This window comes from Glycine max, chromosome 2 (genome assembly GCF_000004515.6).
Source record: "Glycine max cultivar Williams 82 chromosome 2, Glycine_max_v4.0, whole genome shotgun sequence".
Classification (NCBI taxonomy): domain Eukaryota; kingdom Viridiplantae; phylum Streptophyta; class Magnoliopsida; order Fabales; family Fabaceae; genus Glycine; species Glycine max.
In genome coordinates, this window is record NC_016089.4 from 47,024,798 (window position 1) to 47,039,001 (window position 14,204).

Genomic DNA, 14,204 nt, shown 5'->3' on the forward strand with positions numbered 1-14,204 from the left:
GCAACACCCTAATCAAAGGGGTAAGCTAAGCCCATAGATAATATAGAGTTTACAAATCAAGAGAAAATTTTCAAATTAATTCAATGAGTAAAGTAGTTGTCAAATTCTTAGTGAAGAGGAATTTAAAACTGAAGTATTTTCTATAATTACTTAAAAGACCATTAGCTTATAAAAGAAAACTAAAAATACTGTCAAATATAAAAAAATATGGTAACGGTTTTAAATTATACAGTACATTATTTAGTTAATATATGCAATTATATATAACCTCGTGATTTCTTGAATGAGTCGTGAAAATATTTACATTGCGATAAAAAAAAAGTTGTAAAAGAAGCATAAGCCAGCATTAAGATAGTATATAACTGAAGCGAAGCTATATAGATTTTGGGCATTCCCATAATTATCTAAGTTTTCAAATCACACTTGTTCTTTATCTACCTTTGTATTCATTTTCATGTCATAAAGTAATTTTTTTAACACGTACATTGCTTAATGGCATGTAAAGTAATCACTCTTACTATACTAAACTCCTTTAAAAAAAAGATTCCTTATTAAAAAAGGATTTACCACTTGGCAGAAAACAAACCAAAACATCACTGCAACTTGAAATATGAATAATAGATATTCGAATAAGATTTTAGGGCAAATTCTACTGCACTGGAGAACAAATAATGCGCATCCATGACCTTGTACTTCTGCTGAGAACATATTATTTGTTTGTATGGTTCTTCCACTCCACATTTCATTTCCAGAACAAAGTCTAAACTTTCTTCTACCTGGATGCACCATAGCCAAGTCTACTATGCTTGCAGATATTGTTGTTTTCTCGTTATTTAGATTGAAAAATGCAACATAGGTCTCCCCTGAAGGCAAGCACAAGCAACAACATGGAGAATTAAAGGATAGTGCACTATAAGAAATAATTAATGGTTAATTAACTATGGCATGTTATTTTAGTTCATCTCAATTTGGTAGTAAAGAAATACAGGATTAAATTAGAAAATAGAGAAATATCAAGAAGAAAGAGAAGTTTCACATGCCTCTTGATTGTTTGAGCTAAAAGAGTTTATCTCCTATAGGGTAGGATTTGTGATAAGATCATAGGTCCATGCATCAAAGATTGAATGAGCTAAGATTGAATCCTTTGTATATAAACCATTTCTTGTAGCACATTCACCAATTAATTCAATCTGTTTTCATTCTTCACTTTGATATCTGATACTAAAAGATCTCAAATTCAAACAGCTCATTGCAATTATGTATAAGTATGATGTATATGGGATGAAACTGAATACATATTTTTGTTTTTTCTAATGATTTATAGAGTAAAAGGCATATTCTTTTTTTGGTGAAAAAAATATGGAAAATGGTTGCTACTCCATTCGATGACTAAGGCAGCACAAGTCAAACATAAATGTAAACATTAGTAGCAATTAAAGTGTTCTGCACCTTCCCTATTGAACCAACCCAATTGGTACTCGGTAGTACAATAACATAATTTTGAAAATTATTATGCATTGGATGTAAATTGGAACTGTTTAGAATACCTTAACTAGATTGGTCCTAAATTCCTGATAAATTAAGTAAAAAATAGTAATGCTGGTGCATTTAGGCTAACCTGGATCAGTTAGCCATCCAAATGGTAGCATGTCCAAATCAGGCCAAGATTTACCCTTTAAACCTTTTCCTCCTATTAAATTAGATGTAGCAAAATCTCTGAAAGATAAATCAAAGATGTAGATAATTTGAAGGTAGAGTAGCAGAAGAAAGGTGGAAGGAAGGGCAATCCAAATATGTTGATATCAAACATAGGAAGGATTTAATTAATGACCTTGCTACATTAAAATGAGCTAAGATTGCTGACCATTCATCCCATGTGATTGATGTAAAGTATCCACCGACTTTATTCATGAATAATCTCTATTAGTAACCTACTGACCAACTTATGTGAAATCTCTTTTTAATCACATTTTTTTCATCAATAAGATTCGATCCTCAACCTTACTTGAAAGATCTAAGTCCAGTCCCACTCAGACCAATAATATGTTACTTGTAATACATTTTTTAACTATATAAATCTCACCTTTATTTTTATGAAACTATATTGAAGGAATTAGAAGATGTACCGTTTGTTATTGAATGCCTGTGTACTGATTCCAGCCATAAGATGAATCCCAAACTTCAAACCCGTACTATGTACTTTATTAGCTACATCAGTGAACCCTCTCCCTCTCTTGAAGAAGGCCATCTTTCAGGGTCAGGGAGCATTCTTCCCCATTTATCAATCATATCAAAACCAAGAGAATTTCTATCACTCTTTAGACTCCTATACCAGAGGTAATCCACAACAGCATACTGCATGGTTTCAAAGGAAATATTTTTTTTATATATCCATATTTTACAATTTCAGTGTATAACCTTTTTTTTTTATATTTAATTAATAACATATTCAATTGAATTATAATTCAATAGCAGTAGTCCAATATATACAATACCTCGTATTCATGAGCAAATAGCCGCTGAGAACTATATTAGCATTCTGTAAGTATTCTTCTTCAGAAACTATCCAGTTAAAGCCATCATACGAGTTCCAACCTCTTGGAGGGATGATAGCATTTTGTGATGACACACTGATATCAACAATCATGAAGTCAAATATCCATTGTTTGCTTGCGTATATACCAATAAATTTCGTAAAAAGGATCTTACGAAATAGATACAAAGACTCGGAAATAACATCATGGTTGGTCAGTGTTTATGTATTTGTGTAATTTCTCTCATGACTAATGTGTAATGATGATGAATGACTAAAACAACAGAACAAGGTTGCAACATAAAAAATGGTTGTATGAATATGTCATGTGTGTGTAATGATTAAATTAAAACTAAACATTTTAATTGTAATAAAAGTATAAACAGATTATAAACTTCTAAACGAAGAAAAAAGAAGAACGTGAGAAAAGGATCCGATTCCTTTAGTACGAGGAAATATATTTTATTTTCATTTCTATTTTATTAAGAAGTATAAGAAACATGTCATTTTATTTTTTATTTTAAAGTATTTATACAAAAAATAATCATAATTGTTTTCTGTCGTTTCTTTTACAAACTTAAATTAAAAAAAAAGTAATCTTTTCATAATTATCAATAGAAAAAAAATCTCAAATTGACCGGAGCCTAATTTTTCTCCCTTGTCATTACATAAGATAAAAGTAGTTTGAATAAACTGATTAAGTTCCTCTGTATAGAACAAAAACAACAATAAGTAATTTTTTTCTTTTCCGATAAACAAATAGTAAGAATAAACAGATTAAGTCCTCCTCACTCACTATAAAACAAAAACAAACTTGTTCAAAACTAAACATACCAATTTTTGCAATGTTTTTTCTATGTCTTCAAGAAAACATATATGCAGCTGAAAATTAATTATTGAAACCAAAAGCAAGAGAATATATGATGCTGAAATACCTTCGAATTGCACAAAGACAAAGAAAGAAGCAAACAGAGGTAACTGAAATGCACTTCATGGTTGTAGCTAACTCTATTCCAACCATCAATTATAATTCTTTACAGGGGATTCTAGTATATTTAAACATTGCCTTAGCCTTTATGCAAGCTAAATAAAAGTTCATGTTCCTTATTTTGATTCATAACGTGTTTGTACTAGTCGCGGGCCCCGACTCGCATACACTTCTCCATTTTGAGTAATGAAGGAAGCATCAAGTCTATCTTGATTCAGGCTAGAGGACATGCAATTTTTTTATAGACAGATCATAAAATTTTAGCTATTATATATATATATATATATATAATTTTATTATTATGAATATGCATGATGAGAGACTAAGGATTAAGGAAGTGAGTCAATGAGCTTTGTACTTTAATCTATTTTGGGCAAGAAAAAGTTGGCATGACCTTAATTTCTTTATCCCCGCCTTATTATATATGGAAATTTTATGCGACAAGAGAATTGCATTAATTATGCTTTGGATCACATAAGATAAAGAAATTAGAAAGTATTGGCAATTTTAAAAGAATAACGACTTTCCACCTTTGATTCATTAATTCGGATTACTCTCCACTGAAAATTAATTAGTATCAATTCTATTATTCCAAAATTACAAAAATGACGACATTTTATGTAATACTACCGTATATAGTCGTTTTTCCTACATTTTTTTTTCATGTTTTATACACACATCTCAAAATTAAAAAGACGTTCAAAATCAAAAGGGTTCTACTTTGTTGTAAAGTGCTGAAATGGGAATACCTTAACTAACAATGAGTATTTGTTGCCAATAAAATCATAACTTGGCATTACTTAGGTGGTTGAAGTTGGTGAAGATAGAATGACAGATAGATAATAACATCTCACGCTAAATATCACTATATATATATATATATATATATATTCCAATAAAATTACAAAGCATACATGGACAAATGTGAGATTAAGTTCTTTATATCCGTATCTCAAGTTCCCAAATCACACAAGCTCTTTAGCTACCTTTGTTTGTAAGCCCATTTTCACGACACAGTAATTTTTTTAAAGTACTTAATGGCCAACAACCATTCTTACTATCACCTTATTAAAAAAGGATTTACTAGTTGAAAATTAATCAAAATATCAATGCAACTTGAAATATGAAACTATAAATATGGATATTCAAACAAGTTTTTTTAGGCCAAATTCAAAGGCAGCTGAGGACAAATAACGCGCTTCCATGACCTGGTACTTGTGCCGAGAATGTAGTTTTTGTTCTTACGATACTTCTACTCCAAATTTCGGTTCCTGCGCAAATTTTCAACTTTCTTCTTGTACCCAAACGCGAAACTGCTGGCAAGTCTGCTATATTTGCAGATATTGTTGTTGTCTCTTTATTTAGATTGAAAAAAGCAACATAGATCTTCCCTGAACGCAAGCAAAAGCAACAACAACAGAGTAATTTCTTGTATCAAAAAGTGGTATTCTTCTTTCAAAATTAGAGTTTCACACTAACATTTATTACAAACTTTAACATGCAAAATATGAGATAAAAATCCAATTCCTAATAAGAGAATAATATACCAAAATGAACTTCATTTGCACATGCTACTCTGATGCTTCTCAATTTGGTATTTGAGAAATATTTTTTTTTAGAAATGTTAGTTTGTTAGAATGTTAATTTTGTTAACAGAAAGATTAAATCTGTGATCTTTTTCCTCTTTCTTCCTTTCTTAACCATTCAACTCACCTTATAATTTAGGTATTAGAGAAATATTAAATTAGAAAATTGTAATAGATGGAGTTAGGATGACTAGTGTCAAACCTCTTTCTGTATGCGTTGCAACCCAAGATCGAATCGGATTAAGATCGCCTACATCTGCATGATTGAAGAAAAAACAAAAATAAATAAGAGATAGTATGAATAGTTCTACACAGACATGAGTATTTCCTACTAATGTTTACCTAGGACACGTCCCACTGTTGCACACTTGCCAGAATAACCATTAACCAAAGTCCCATTTGATTTCAACTTCCATATTTGTTCAGATTGGATAGATGATTGCTTTCTGCATCAGCAACAAAGTAATATAAATTTAGTACAAATAACTAGAACATATTAGACAAATAAATCGAAGAAATTAAGTTAAAGTTGAGTACGGTGATGCTATTGGGAGTTCTCTTTTGTGCACGCAGAAAGGTTCCTCCTGATCTTGTGTTGAGCTCTTATAACAGATTCTTTCAAGATCTTGGTTATACTTTTCACTAGACCAACCACTTACTTTTGGATCAGTGCATTCTGTGATTGCTAGGGAGTAAGTAAATGGTACTTTTGTGACATTGTGTCCTTCAGTCTTGACATCATTTAATGTTGTGATATCAAGAAACTATATAACAAAAAAAAAAGAAGCAGAAACAATACTAGTATAAGATTTGAGAAACATATCATTACCAAAAGAAAAAGTAAGAAGAAAGAGAAATTTCACATGCCTCCTGATTATTTGAGCTGAAAGTGTTTATATCCAAAAGGGTAGGATTTGTGATAAGACCAAGGGTCCAAGCATCAATGTTCCGTAGATCCCCTCCATACATAATGGGAGACTTTGCCATACACCACAAAGTCATCTGTGAGATAAGAAAAAGCTCAGTTAGAATTTATTAATTTATATGCATATATCATATGTCTTCCCTCTCCAATATATATAGTAATACTATTCAGTTGTGTGCGTATGCATACCTGAGTTCTTTGCTCATCTTGAGTTAGCCTAGTAGCGCTGTGTGGACCTTCATGAGCAGCTATCGAGCAAAAAAAAAGGACTTAAAATGGAAGCTTTATTTTTATATTCTTAAACATCTCAAATTTAAACAACTCATTACAATTATATGTATCATAAAGAAAAACATAACCTTCTTTTGGTGAAAAAAAATAGGAAAAATGGAAGCTACTTTTCCATGAATAGGGCAATAGAAATCAAACATAAATCTAAACATTAAAAAAGCAAAGAGTTATGAATCTTACCAACTGAACCAACCTCATTGGAACTAATTTAAATTAAAGGAAAAGAAGTAATGCAGGGGCATTTAGGCTAACCTGGATCAGTTAGCCATCCAAATGGTAGCATGTCCAAATCAGGCCATGATTTTCCCTTTAAACCTTTTCCTCCTATCAAATTAGATGCAGCAAAGTCTCTGAAAGAGAAATCAAAAGAATCAAAGATGTTATAGTAGCAGAAGAAAGGTGAAAGAGCGATCCATGTATTTTGAATTCAAACATATATAGGAAGAATTTAGTTAATGACCTTGCTACATTAAAATGAGCTAAGATTGCTGACCATTCATCCCAGTCGTCTCCTGTTACACGGTATGTGTTAACTAGACTACTAACCGAGTTAGCCATTAGTGGTGTTGCACTGACTCCAGGAGACAGAGAAAAAACAATGGGGCGCTCAAGGCCATTGAAAAACTGCATAGATAGCAACTCAAATGATGAAAAAGTTTTCAATATCTTAGTTTTAAAATGAAAAGGACAAAAATGGACAAGAAACTTGCATTATATATACCTCTGATACAAATGTTATTTCATCCAAATCCAAGTCCTCACCAAACACACAGTCAAGTTTTACTGCAAGAAACCAAAGCAGAAAATCCATATCAATATATCAAAGCAGTAAAAAAATACACATCATATACAATTGCTTATTTAAAAACACTGATTGGTGTCTAATCTAGGAAATTAATGCAATGCATATTTTGTGATAGAACATGATAAACATAATATATTTTAGTGGATCTCTGTACCAAAATCAACTCCCCATGAAGCATACAGCTCATAAATTGATCTTAAAAAGGCTTTTCCAGCTCCTGTTTTTGCATTTATAGCCATGAAACCATTAGTCATCCATTTACAAGCCCTTGATGGGATTCCTATGTCTTTTGCGTTCCACACTCGACCAGATTCCATGTAAGGTTGTCCCTAGGAAGGTGCATGAAGAGAAAAATAAGTTCACCAAAAATTGACAAGCACATAGTACACCAATTTTTAAAGAGTAGTATCACTTTTGTAGCAATTTTTAAATAAACTTGTAGTCGGAAATTATTTTTTGTTGAAAAATTTCTCTTTTAATTAAATTATTTATAATTTTCTACTTCGATTAAAAAAATACTTGAGCAATGCACAAAAATAATTGTTAATCTAATTTTATATTTATAGAGGATTAAATTTAAAGATAAGTACGTTATTTAAGAATTCACTATCTTTTTAATCTCTAAGCTTTTTATGTTTAGTTCCTAATTTTAAATTTTGGTCAGTCAAAGTCACTGATTTTTTTTTCTCCATGACCACTTTTAATTCTTGCCGTCAAGTAACAATACTAATTGGAAGTCACAAATCCACATTACAGCCAGCGGATGCATTTGCACTCTTTCGTTTTTTAAAAATTGCATATAAATATAGTAAATATGTATATTTTGTCCCTCTAATTTTGTATATTTGGACCTCCTATTGCTAATTTTTCACTTTTTTATAATAATAATAATCATTAATTTTGATTTCTTAAGTTGATTGTCTTCCCTAACTTAAGGTTCTAAACTTATCATTGTTAGTTGATGACATAACAACTTCATCAGCAATACAATGACTTTCCACATCGTGTTTATTGAGTCTAACAGATAACTACGAGTCATTTGACAACTAAGACTAAACAGGAACATTGAACAATCAAAATTCTGAAAAAAATTAGGGTAATAATTTTGAACATGACAAGAGTTTACCAAAACAATGACAAGAGTTTACCCAAACAATGTTGTAGGAATAATTAAGAATATGTACCGTTGCCGTATCTAGTATTGGCGTGTTCTTATTGTATGCCTGTGTACTGATTCCAGCCATTAGATGAATCCCAAACTTTAAACCCATACTATGTACTTTATTGGCTACTTCAGTGAACCCTCCCCCTCCTCTTGAAGAAGGCCATCTTTCAGGGTCAGGGAGCATTCTTCCCCATTTATCAATCATATCAAAACCAAGAGAATTGCTATCACCCTTGAGACTCCTATACCAGAGGTAATCCACAATAGCATACTGCATGGTTTCAAGGGAAATATGTTATTTCTATTTATTTACTAACATATTCATATGAATTGTGATTCAAAAGTAGGAGTGCATGAAATATACAATACCTGATATCCATAAGGAAGTAACTTCTGAGAAATTATATTAGCATTTTGTAAGTATTCTTCTTCAGAAATTATCCAGCTAAAGCTATCATAGGAGTTCCATCCTCTAGGAGGCGTGATAGCATTTTGTGATGACACACTGACATTAAAATCATGAAGTCAAATATTCATTGTTTCACTATATATATATATATATATATATATATATATATATATATATATATATATATATATATATATATATACCTATAAGTTTTGTAAAAGGGTCTTACAAGATTAATACTAAGACTCAGAAAGAAAAAAACATCATGGTTGGTTAGTGTTTACTACGTATTTGTGTAATTTCTCTGGTGACTAATGAGTAATGAGCAATGATTAAAAAACAGAACAAGGTTGCAACATAAAGTGGCGTCTAACATTACCAAAAACAAATACTAAAAGTGGTGTCTAAAAGATCATGGTACTCTCTTTTAACTTTTGAGGTTGCATTTAACATGTTGGATTAGTAAGTTTTTTCAACTTTCGTTCCCAAACACGTCTTTCAGTAAAATACAGTGAGTTCACAAACTAATTAACACATAGAGTTTCCTATATCTAGTTAAAATTTAATTTTGTTCATGTATAATATTTATTTTTAATTTATTTGATCCCTATGCAAAAATAAATTATGGTCAATAATTCTTTTTTTTAAAGCAAGTATGGTCTATAATTCTATACGCATATAAATTATTTTCAATTCTGTCTCCCACCAGTTGTCATTATAACATTGTGATTTTTGAGATAGATATAGACATATCATGAAATTTGAGAAGCGAATTAAATAATTGTTACAGATAAAGGGAAAAAAATAAAATATTTTTATAATTGCTACAATAAATTGTCTGTATAATATATAATATATATTATAAATTTAAAACTACTTTTATATAATGATTAAATTGAAAATAAATGTTTTGATGGTAATAAACGTATATATACTACTAAATAGATAAAAAAAATTTGAGAGAACTACTAAATAGATAATAAACTTTTGTCCAGAGGAAGAAAAAAAAGAAAGTGAGAAAATAAAACGATTCCTTTGGTATAAGAAAATATATCTTATTTTTATTTTAAAAAATTTATAAAAAAAATTATTTTGATATATTTTTTTAAAAATTTCATAATTATTGATAAAAATTAAAAATATTTCCTCTGACTGATGTTGAAGCCTAAATTTTCTCCCATATCTTCATATAAGATAAAAAAAATAGTGAGAATAACATGATCAAATCCTCGTTAATGTTTTTAAGACTTGATCGATCATTGAATTAAAATTGGTTAAAAACATTAGTTTAAGGTTTAATAGTTTAATCATTGTTGAATCACATTAAATTTATATTAATAAAAAATAATAATAATAATTAAATAATACTTAAAATAATCTTAAAGAAACATAATATTATAACTTTGATATTAAAAACTAAAAATAAAACACAAGAGGTTCTTGAATTTGAAGATTATATTCCTCCATGTAAGACAAAAATAAAATTTCCAAAAATTCAAGTGAAATAAGCAAGATTTTTAGATTTAAACTTTGTGGATAGAAAAAAATGTTATTAAGAAAAAATATTTCATCAAAGATCAAATTTTTTAACAAAGATTATTCGTTGAAAAATATAATATGATTGTATAAAAAATGCTGAAAATTAAACAAACGCATCTCTAGAAGATAGAAAAAAACTAGAATGATTTATGCAATGCTTTTTTAACTATGCTTTCCAGAAAACATAGGTAGTTGAAATTCACCATCAATTGAATAATATTAAAACCAAAATAAGACTATGATGCTGAAATACCTTTGAATAGCACAAAAACAAAGAAGAGAGCAAACAAAGATCACGGAGATGCATTTCATGGTTGCAGGGAATCTGTTCTAATCAAAGGACTGAAGTACATGCGGAGGCAAGGCCCCCTGTTTATTTATTAAAGAAATCAATAATCAATTATTAATTATATCAATATCAACTTATATTAAAAGCAGTAAAAAAAATATGCTATACTAAAAGAAAGTTTTACCAAATGGGTAAACAAATCTGAAAATTGACCAAGGGAGTAAAATTGTCAAATGAGTAAACATAATAATAAAATTTATATATAATTATGGCAATTCTAGTGATAACTAAGGTAATTCAAAAATACATAGTTATTGACTAAATCAATCAATTAAACTATTAAGGGATTTAGCCGGTTGAACAAAGCAAGTAAGTATCATAAATTTTAATTCTATGAGTGTGTCTCAATTCATTTTTCACCAATAAAAACATGTTATCTAATTTAAAATATCCACCTAGATTTTCTTGTTTTTCCCACATTGCCCTTAGAATTTCTATGTAGCACAAAATTCTTATTATTTTTATTCCTAATTCAAACTTTTACAAATTTTTAACTATTCAATAAAATTAATATATCTTATAAAGTTATCCTCAATACATTTTGAATTTAGATTTTAATATAAAATTATATATTTAAAAAATTTATTGCATAAAAAAAATTGTTTAAATTTTTTTATTGTACCTAAGAACTCTTACCTTAAATTTTTGAAATGTTATTTCATAATAATTATTTAAATTACTATCATGTCTAACATATAATTATTTTTTCTCTCATTTATTATATTTTTTGAGTCATAATTTAACAAATATATATAGTTAACTATATTTATAACGGAAACAATAATTAATAATTAAAATATTATATTTTAATGGTTAATAATTTACAAAAAAAATATTTAACTCGCGCGAGACACTCTAGTAAAATATATAAAATCAAATGACAGAGCTACTGAACACGGTGATGTCTAATATGAAGTAGTGAGTTTATTTTCACATGGGTTGGAACAAAAAATCACCAATAGAAATATTTATAAAATATTCAAGGATTGAGATTTAAGGAAGGCAACTGGATTAACCGGTTTTCTTTTTTATATATTTGATTTTTTTATAACATTTTGTTAAAAATAATTCGTTAAGCCCTGCCACCACCACTCTTCTGTCGCACTCTCAAATCCATCACTTCCAAGATTTACAATCACGATAAATAAATAAAAAAAAGATTTTTCATTTCTATTAAAAAAAGGAGTTTCTCAACGAAGCAGCTAAGTGCCATGGCTTGCAATTGAAGATTAAATTCCAATTACTCTCCATAATTGAAGCATATGCTTTGAGAGATCGAATGCTTCTGTAAGATATGATTGGGCTCTAATACGAGTGTCCATTGAACCGTTCTAGAATGTGATATAGATTTAAGAAGTTTTGCTATTGATTTTTTTCAATTTCATTTCAAACTCCGAATCTCATCTCTAATTACCAATCCATTCCGAATTATAATATTGAATTCTTTTCGATTTTTAAATCGGCAAAACCCCAAATTTAAGAATTATGATTAATTTATACAATCAACAAATCTCTCACAAATAACCCATACATTTCAAATTTAAAACCCTCCAAATCAATTTATACAATCTAACAACCTCCTTTAAGCACTTCAGCCTCTACCCGCACAATGGTGGTGGAAGTTCTACGGGTAGAGAGAAAGTTCCCGAAAAATAAAAAATAAAGTTTTAATATTTTTGTATGATTTTTATTTTTTATTCTTCAGGTTAAAAACCTTTTAGTGCCGGTTATTTTCGTATCAATCTCATCCGTTTTCTTTTTGGGAGAAATATCCTACGGTCAAATTTACTTCTTCATCAGTATGGTAGTAAACTTAGTACTTCATATGAGATGCCACCACTGAACACCGTGAAAGAGCTATCGAACACCAACTTGTTTTAGTGCACCTGCACCATAGAGTCTCTACGGTGGGCATCAACTAGTTTATAAGCACCCTTTTCACCTTCTCTCCTAGTCCATCCAGTTATTCAAAGACCAGAATTGAACGAGTATGTATACAGGGTTAGAGGTTTAGTGTCATTTACCTCACAATTAAAAGGATCCAGTTTTTTGTTTTGAATTATAGTTTTATAATAATTTTATAAAAATTATTCTATATTATTTTTATAAATATATTAAATTTGTTATTTTGTTTTATGTCTCTTTTATATTCAAATTAAAATGTATAATATGTGATTAAAATATATAATTTTTTTAGTTAGTTTTCCTAATGTGTTATTGAATGAATTTTCGGTTCTCTAATATATCAACATATCGAACAAACACAAGCAAAAATTAAAATTAGTATATTAATAAATGATAAAATATATGAAAGTTTTAATATGAAATTATATTTTATTAATGATAAATAATAGTGATAGAGTTAGAGAAATTTTTTTATGGTGTCATTTTGTAGTGTATAGCAAAGATAACTCATGGATGATAAAAATGAGGAAAATTTGTGTAAATCCTTGCTGTTTACTAACTTAATTTTTGTGTGTTTTCTCACAAAAAGTATTATATTTTTTTAGAGATATGATATACAAACAATAATTTATGCAGCATAATTTTTGTTTATCTATCACTTTCTATTCATTTCTTATTACATTTTAAAATGCTCTCTTTTTTCTCTTTCTCTCTCATTTTTGTATGAGTTTGTTATATGTGATTTTTATTATTATTTTTTGGTTGATTTAATATTTATTTTATTTATTTAATAGGCATTGACATCTCTGAACATTTAGAAATAAATGATCTTATTTGTTTGTTTATTAATTTTGTTTGCTTTATATGTTTTTTATTCAATTTAATTTGACTTATGATTTACCTATTTTCCAAAGTTCTTGAAAAAACTGCTTCCATTTGCTCCTTCTTCTTCGGTGTGAAGTGTGAACTCCAACTTTTTTTACTCCTGCTGTTCCGAGCTTTATATTCATAACGTCCTCTGTTTTACTCGCGCAAGTAAGGAACCTTACTGAGCACACCCAACCATTCACTCACATCTCAAAGGGAGAACAAAACGTAAAAATATTTATATTGATGGTGTAAATTTTGTTCTTTGAATTTAATTACAATATATTAATAAAGTACATTTGTTATACTATTGTTTAATTTTATAATTAAAAAGTTATATATTTTTAAAATTATATCTAAGGCAAGTTTGAAGTTTTCATTATTTGATAATTTAAATATCTTTATATAATCAATGTATTAAAATTAAATTCATTTTATTTTATCACGTAAAATACACACAGCAATTTGTCTTTTTTCTACAAATCAAAGATGGTTTGCCTGTATATATATAAAAAAAATGTTTTGCCTGACTTTTGGATTAGCATTATTAATATCCCAAACCAACCCACAAAATATCATCATATCTAACCTACCCTGCCCAAAATTAATGAAAGATATATATATATATATTATAATAATGAAATATATTTTAGAAAAGGCGAGTTTGACATTTCCTTCTTCTTATGCCTTTATGCATTAATACTAGCCATATTCATAACGTCAACTTAGCAATTTGATTATATGCCATTGAAATATTCTTATGCCTTTATCTATTAAAATGTTTTATTGAAATATTTACTATATTTTAATGCAATAAATATTTTTAATAAAAAATTCAATGA

General features: G+C 28.7%; 1 protein-coding gene across 6 annotated transcripts; it reads right to left on the minus strand.

Annotated features, from left to right (window-relative positions):
• Nucleotides 1-342: 342 nt before the first annotated feature.
• LOC100798270 (uncharacterized) lies at nucleotides 343-7,511 on the minus strand. 6 transcript variants are annotated; one of them, XM_041009118.1, is made up of 14 exons: nucleotides 7,283-7,511; nucleotides 7,045-7,106; nucleotides 6,784-6,947; nucleotides 6,576-6,673; nucleotides 6,222-6,280; nucleotides 5,975-6,109; nucleotides 5,645-5,871; nucleotides 5,450-5,553; nucleotides 5,310-5,363; nucleotides 3,469-4,912; nucleotides 2,496-2,630; nucleotides 2,127-2,355; nucleotides 1,619-1,690; nucleotides 343-863 (listed from the first exon to the last, which is right to left on the minus strand). In XM_041009118.1, the coding sequence occupies exons 1-10, from the start codon at nucleotides 7,443-7,445 to the stop codon at nucleotides 4,692-4,694; spliced, it is 1,287 nt and encodes a 428-aa protein (XP_040865052.1). In that variant the 5' UTR covers nucleotides 7,446-7,511; the 3' UTR covers nucleotides 343-863; nucleotides 1,619-1,690; nucleotides 2,127-2,355; nucleotides 2,496-2,630; nucleotides 3,469-4,691. The 6 variants fall into 6 exon arrangements, with proteins under 6 accessions (XP_040865052.1, XP_040865041.1, XP_040865047.1 ...); XM_041009107.1 differs by having other exon boundaries at nucleotides 1,619-1,716; XM_041009113.1 differs by lacking the exon at nucleotides 1,619-1,690.
• Nucleotides 7,512-14,204: the final 6,693 nt, after the last annotated feature.

What these genes read in the sequence shown, in the direction of transcription:
- LOC100798270 (XM_041009113.1), bottom strand. Translation starts at nt 7,445, where the DNA reads ATGGAATCTGGTCGAGTGTGGAACGCAAAAGACATAGGAATCCCATCA. An exon ending in GCTCATTTTAATGTAGCAAG is followed by an intron (nt 6,674 to 6,783) that starts GTCATTAACTAA and finishes TTTCTCTTTCAG; the next exon opens with AGACTTTGCTGCATCTAATT. An exon ending in AACAGTGGGACGTGTCCTAG is followed by an intron (nt 5,364 to 5,449) that starts GTAAACATTAGT and finishes TCAATCATGCAG; the next exon opens with ATGTAGGCGATCTTAATCCG.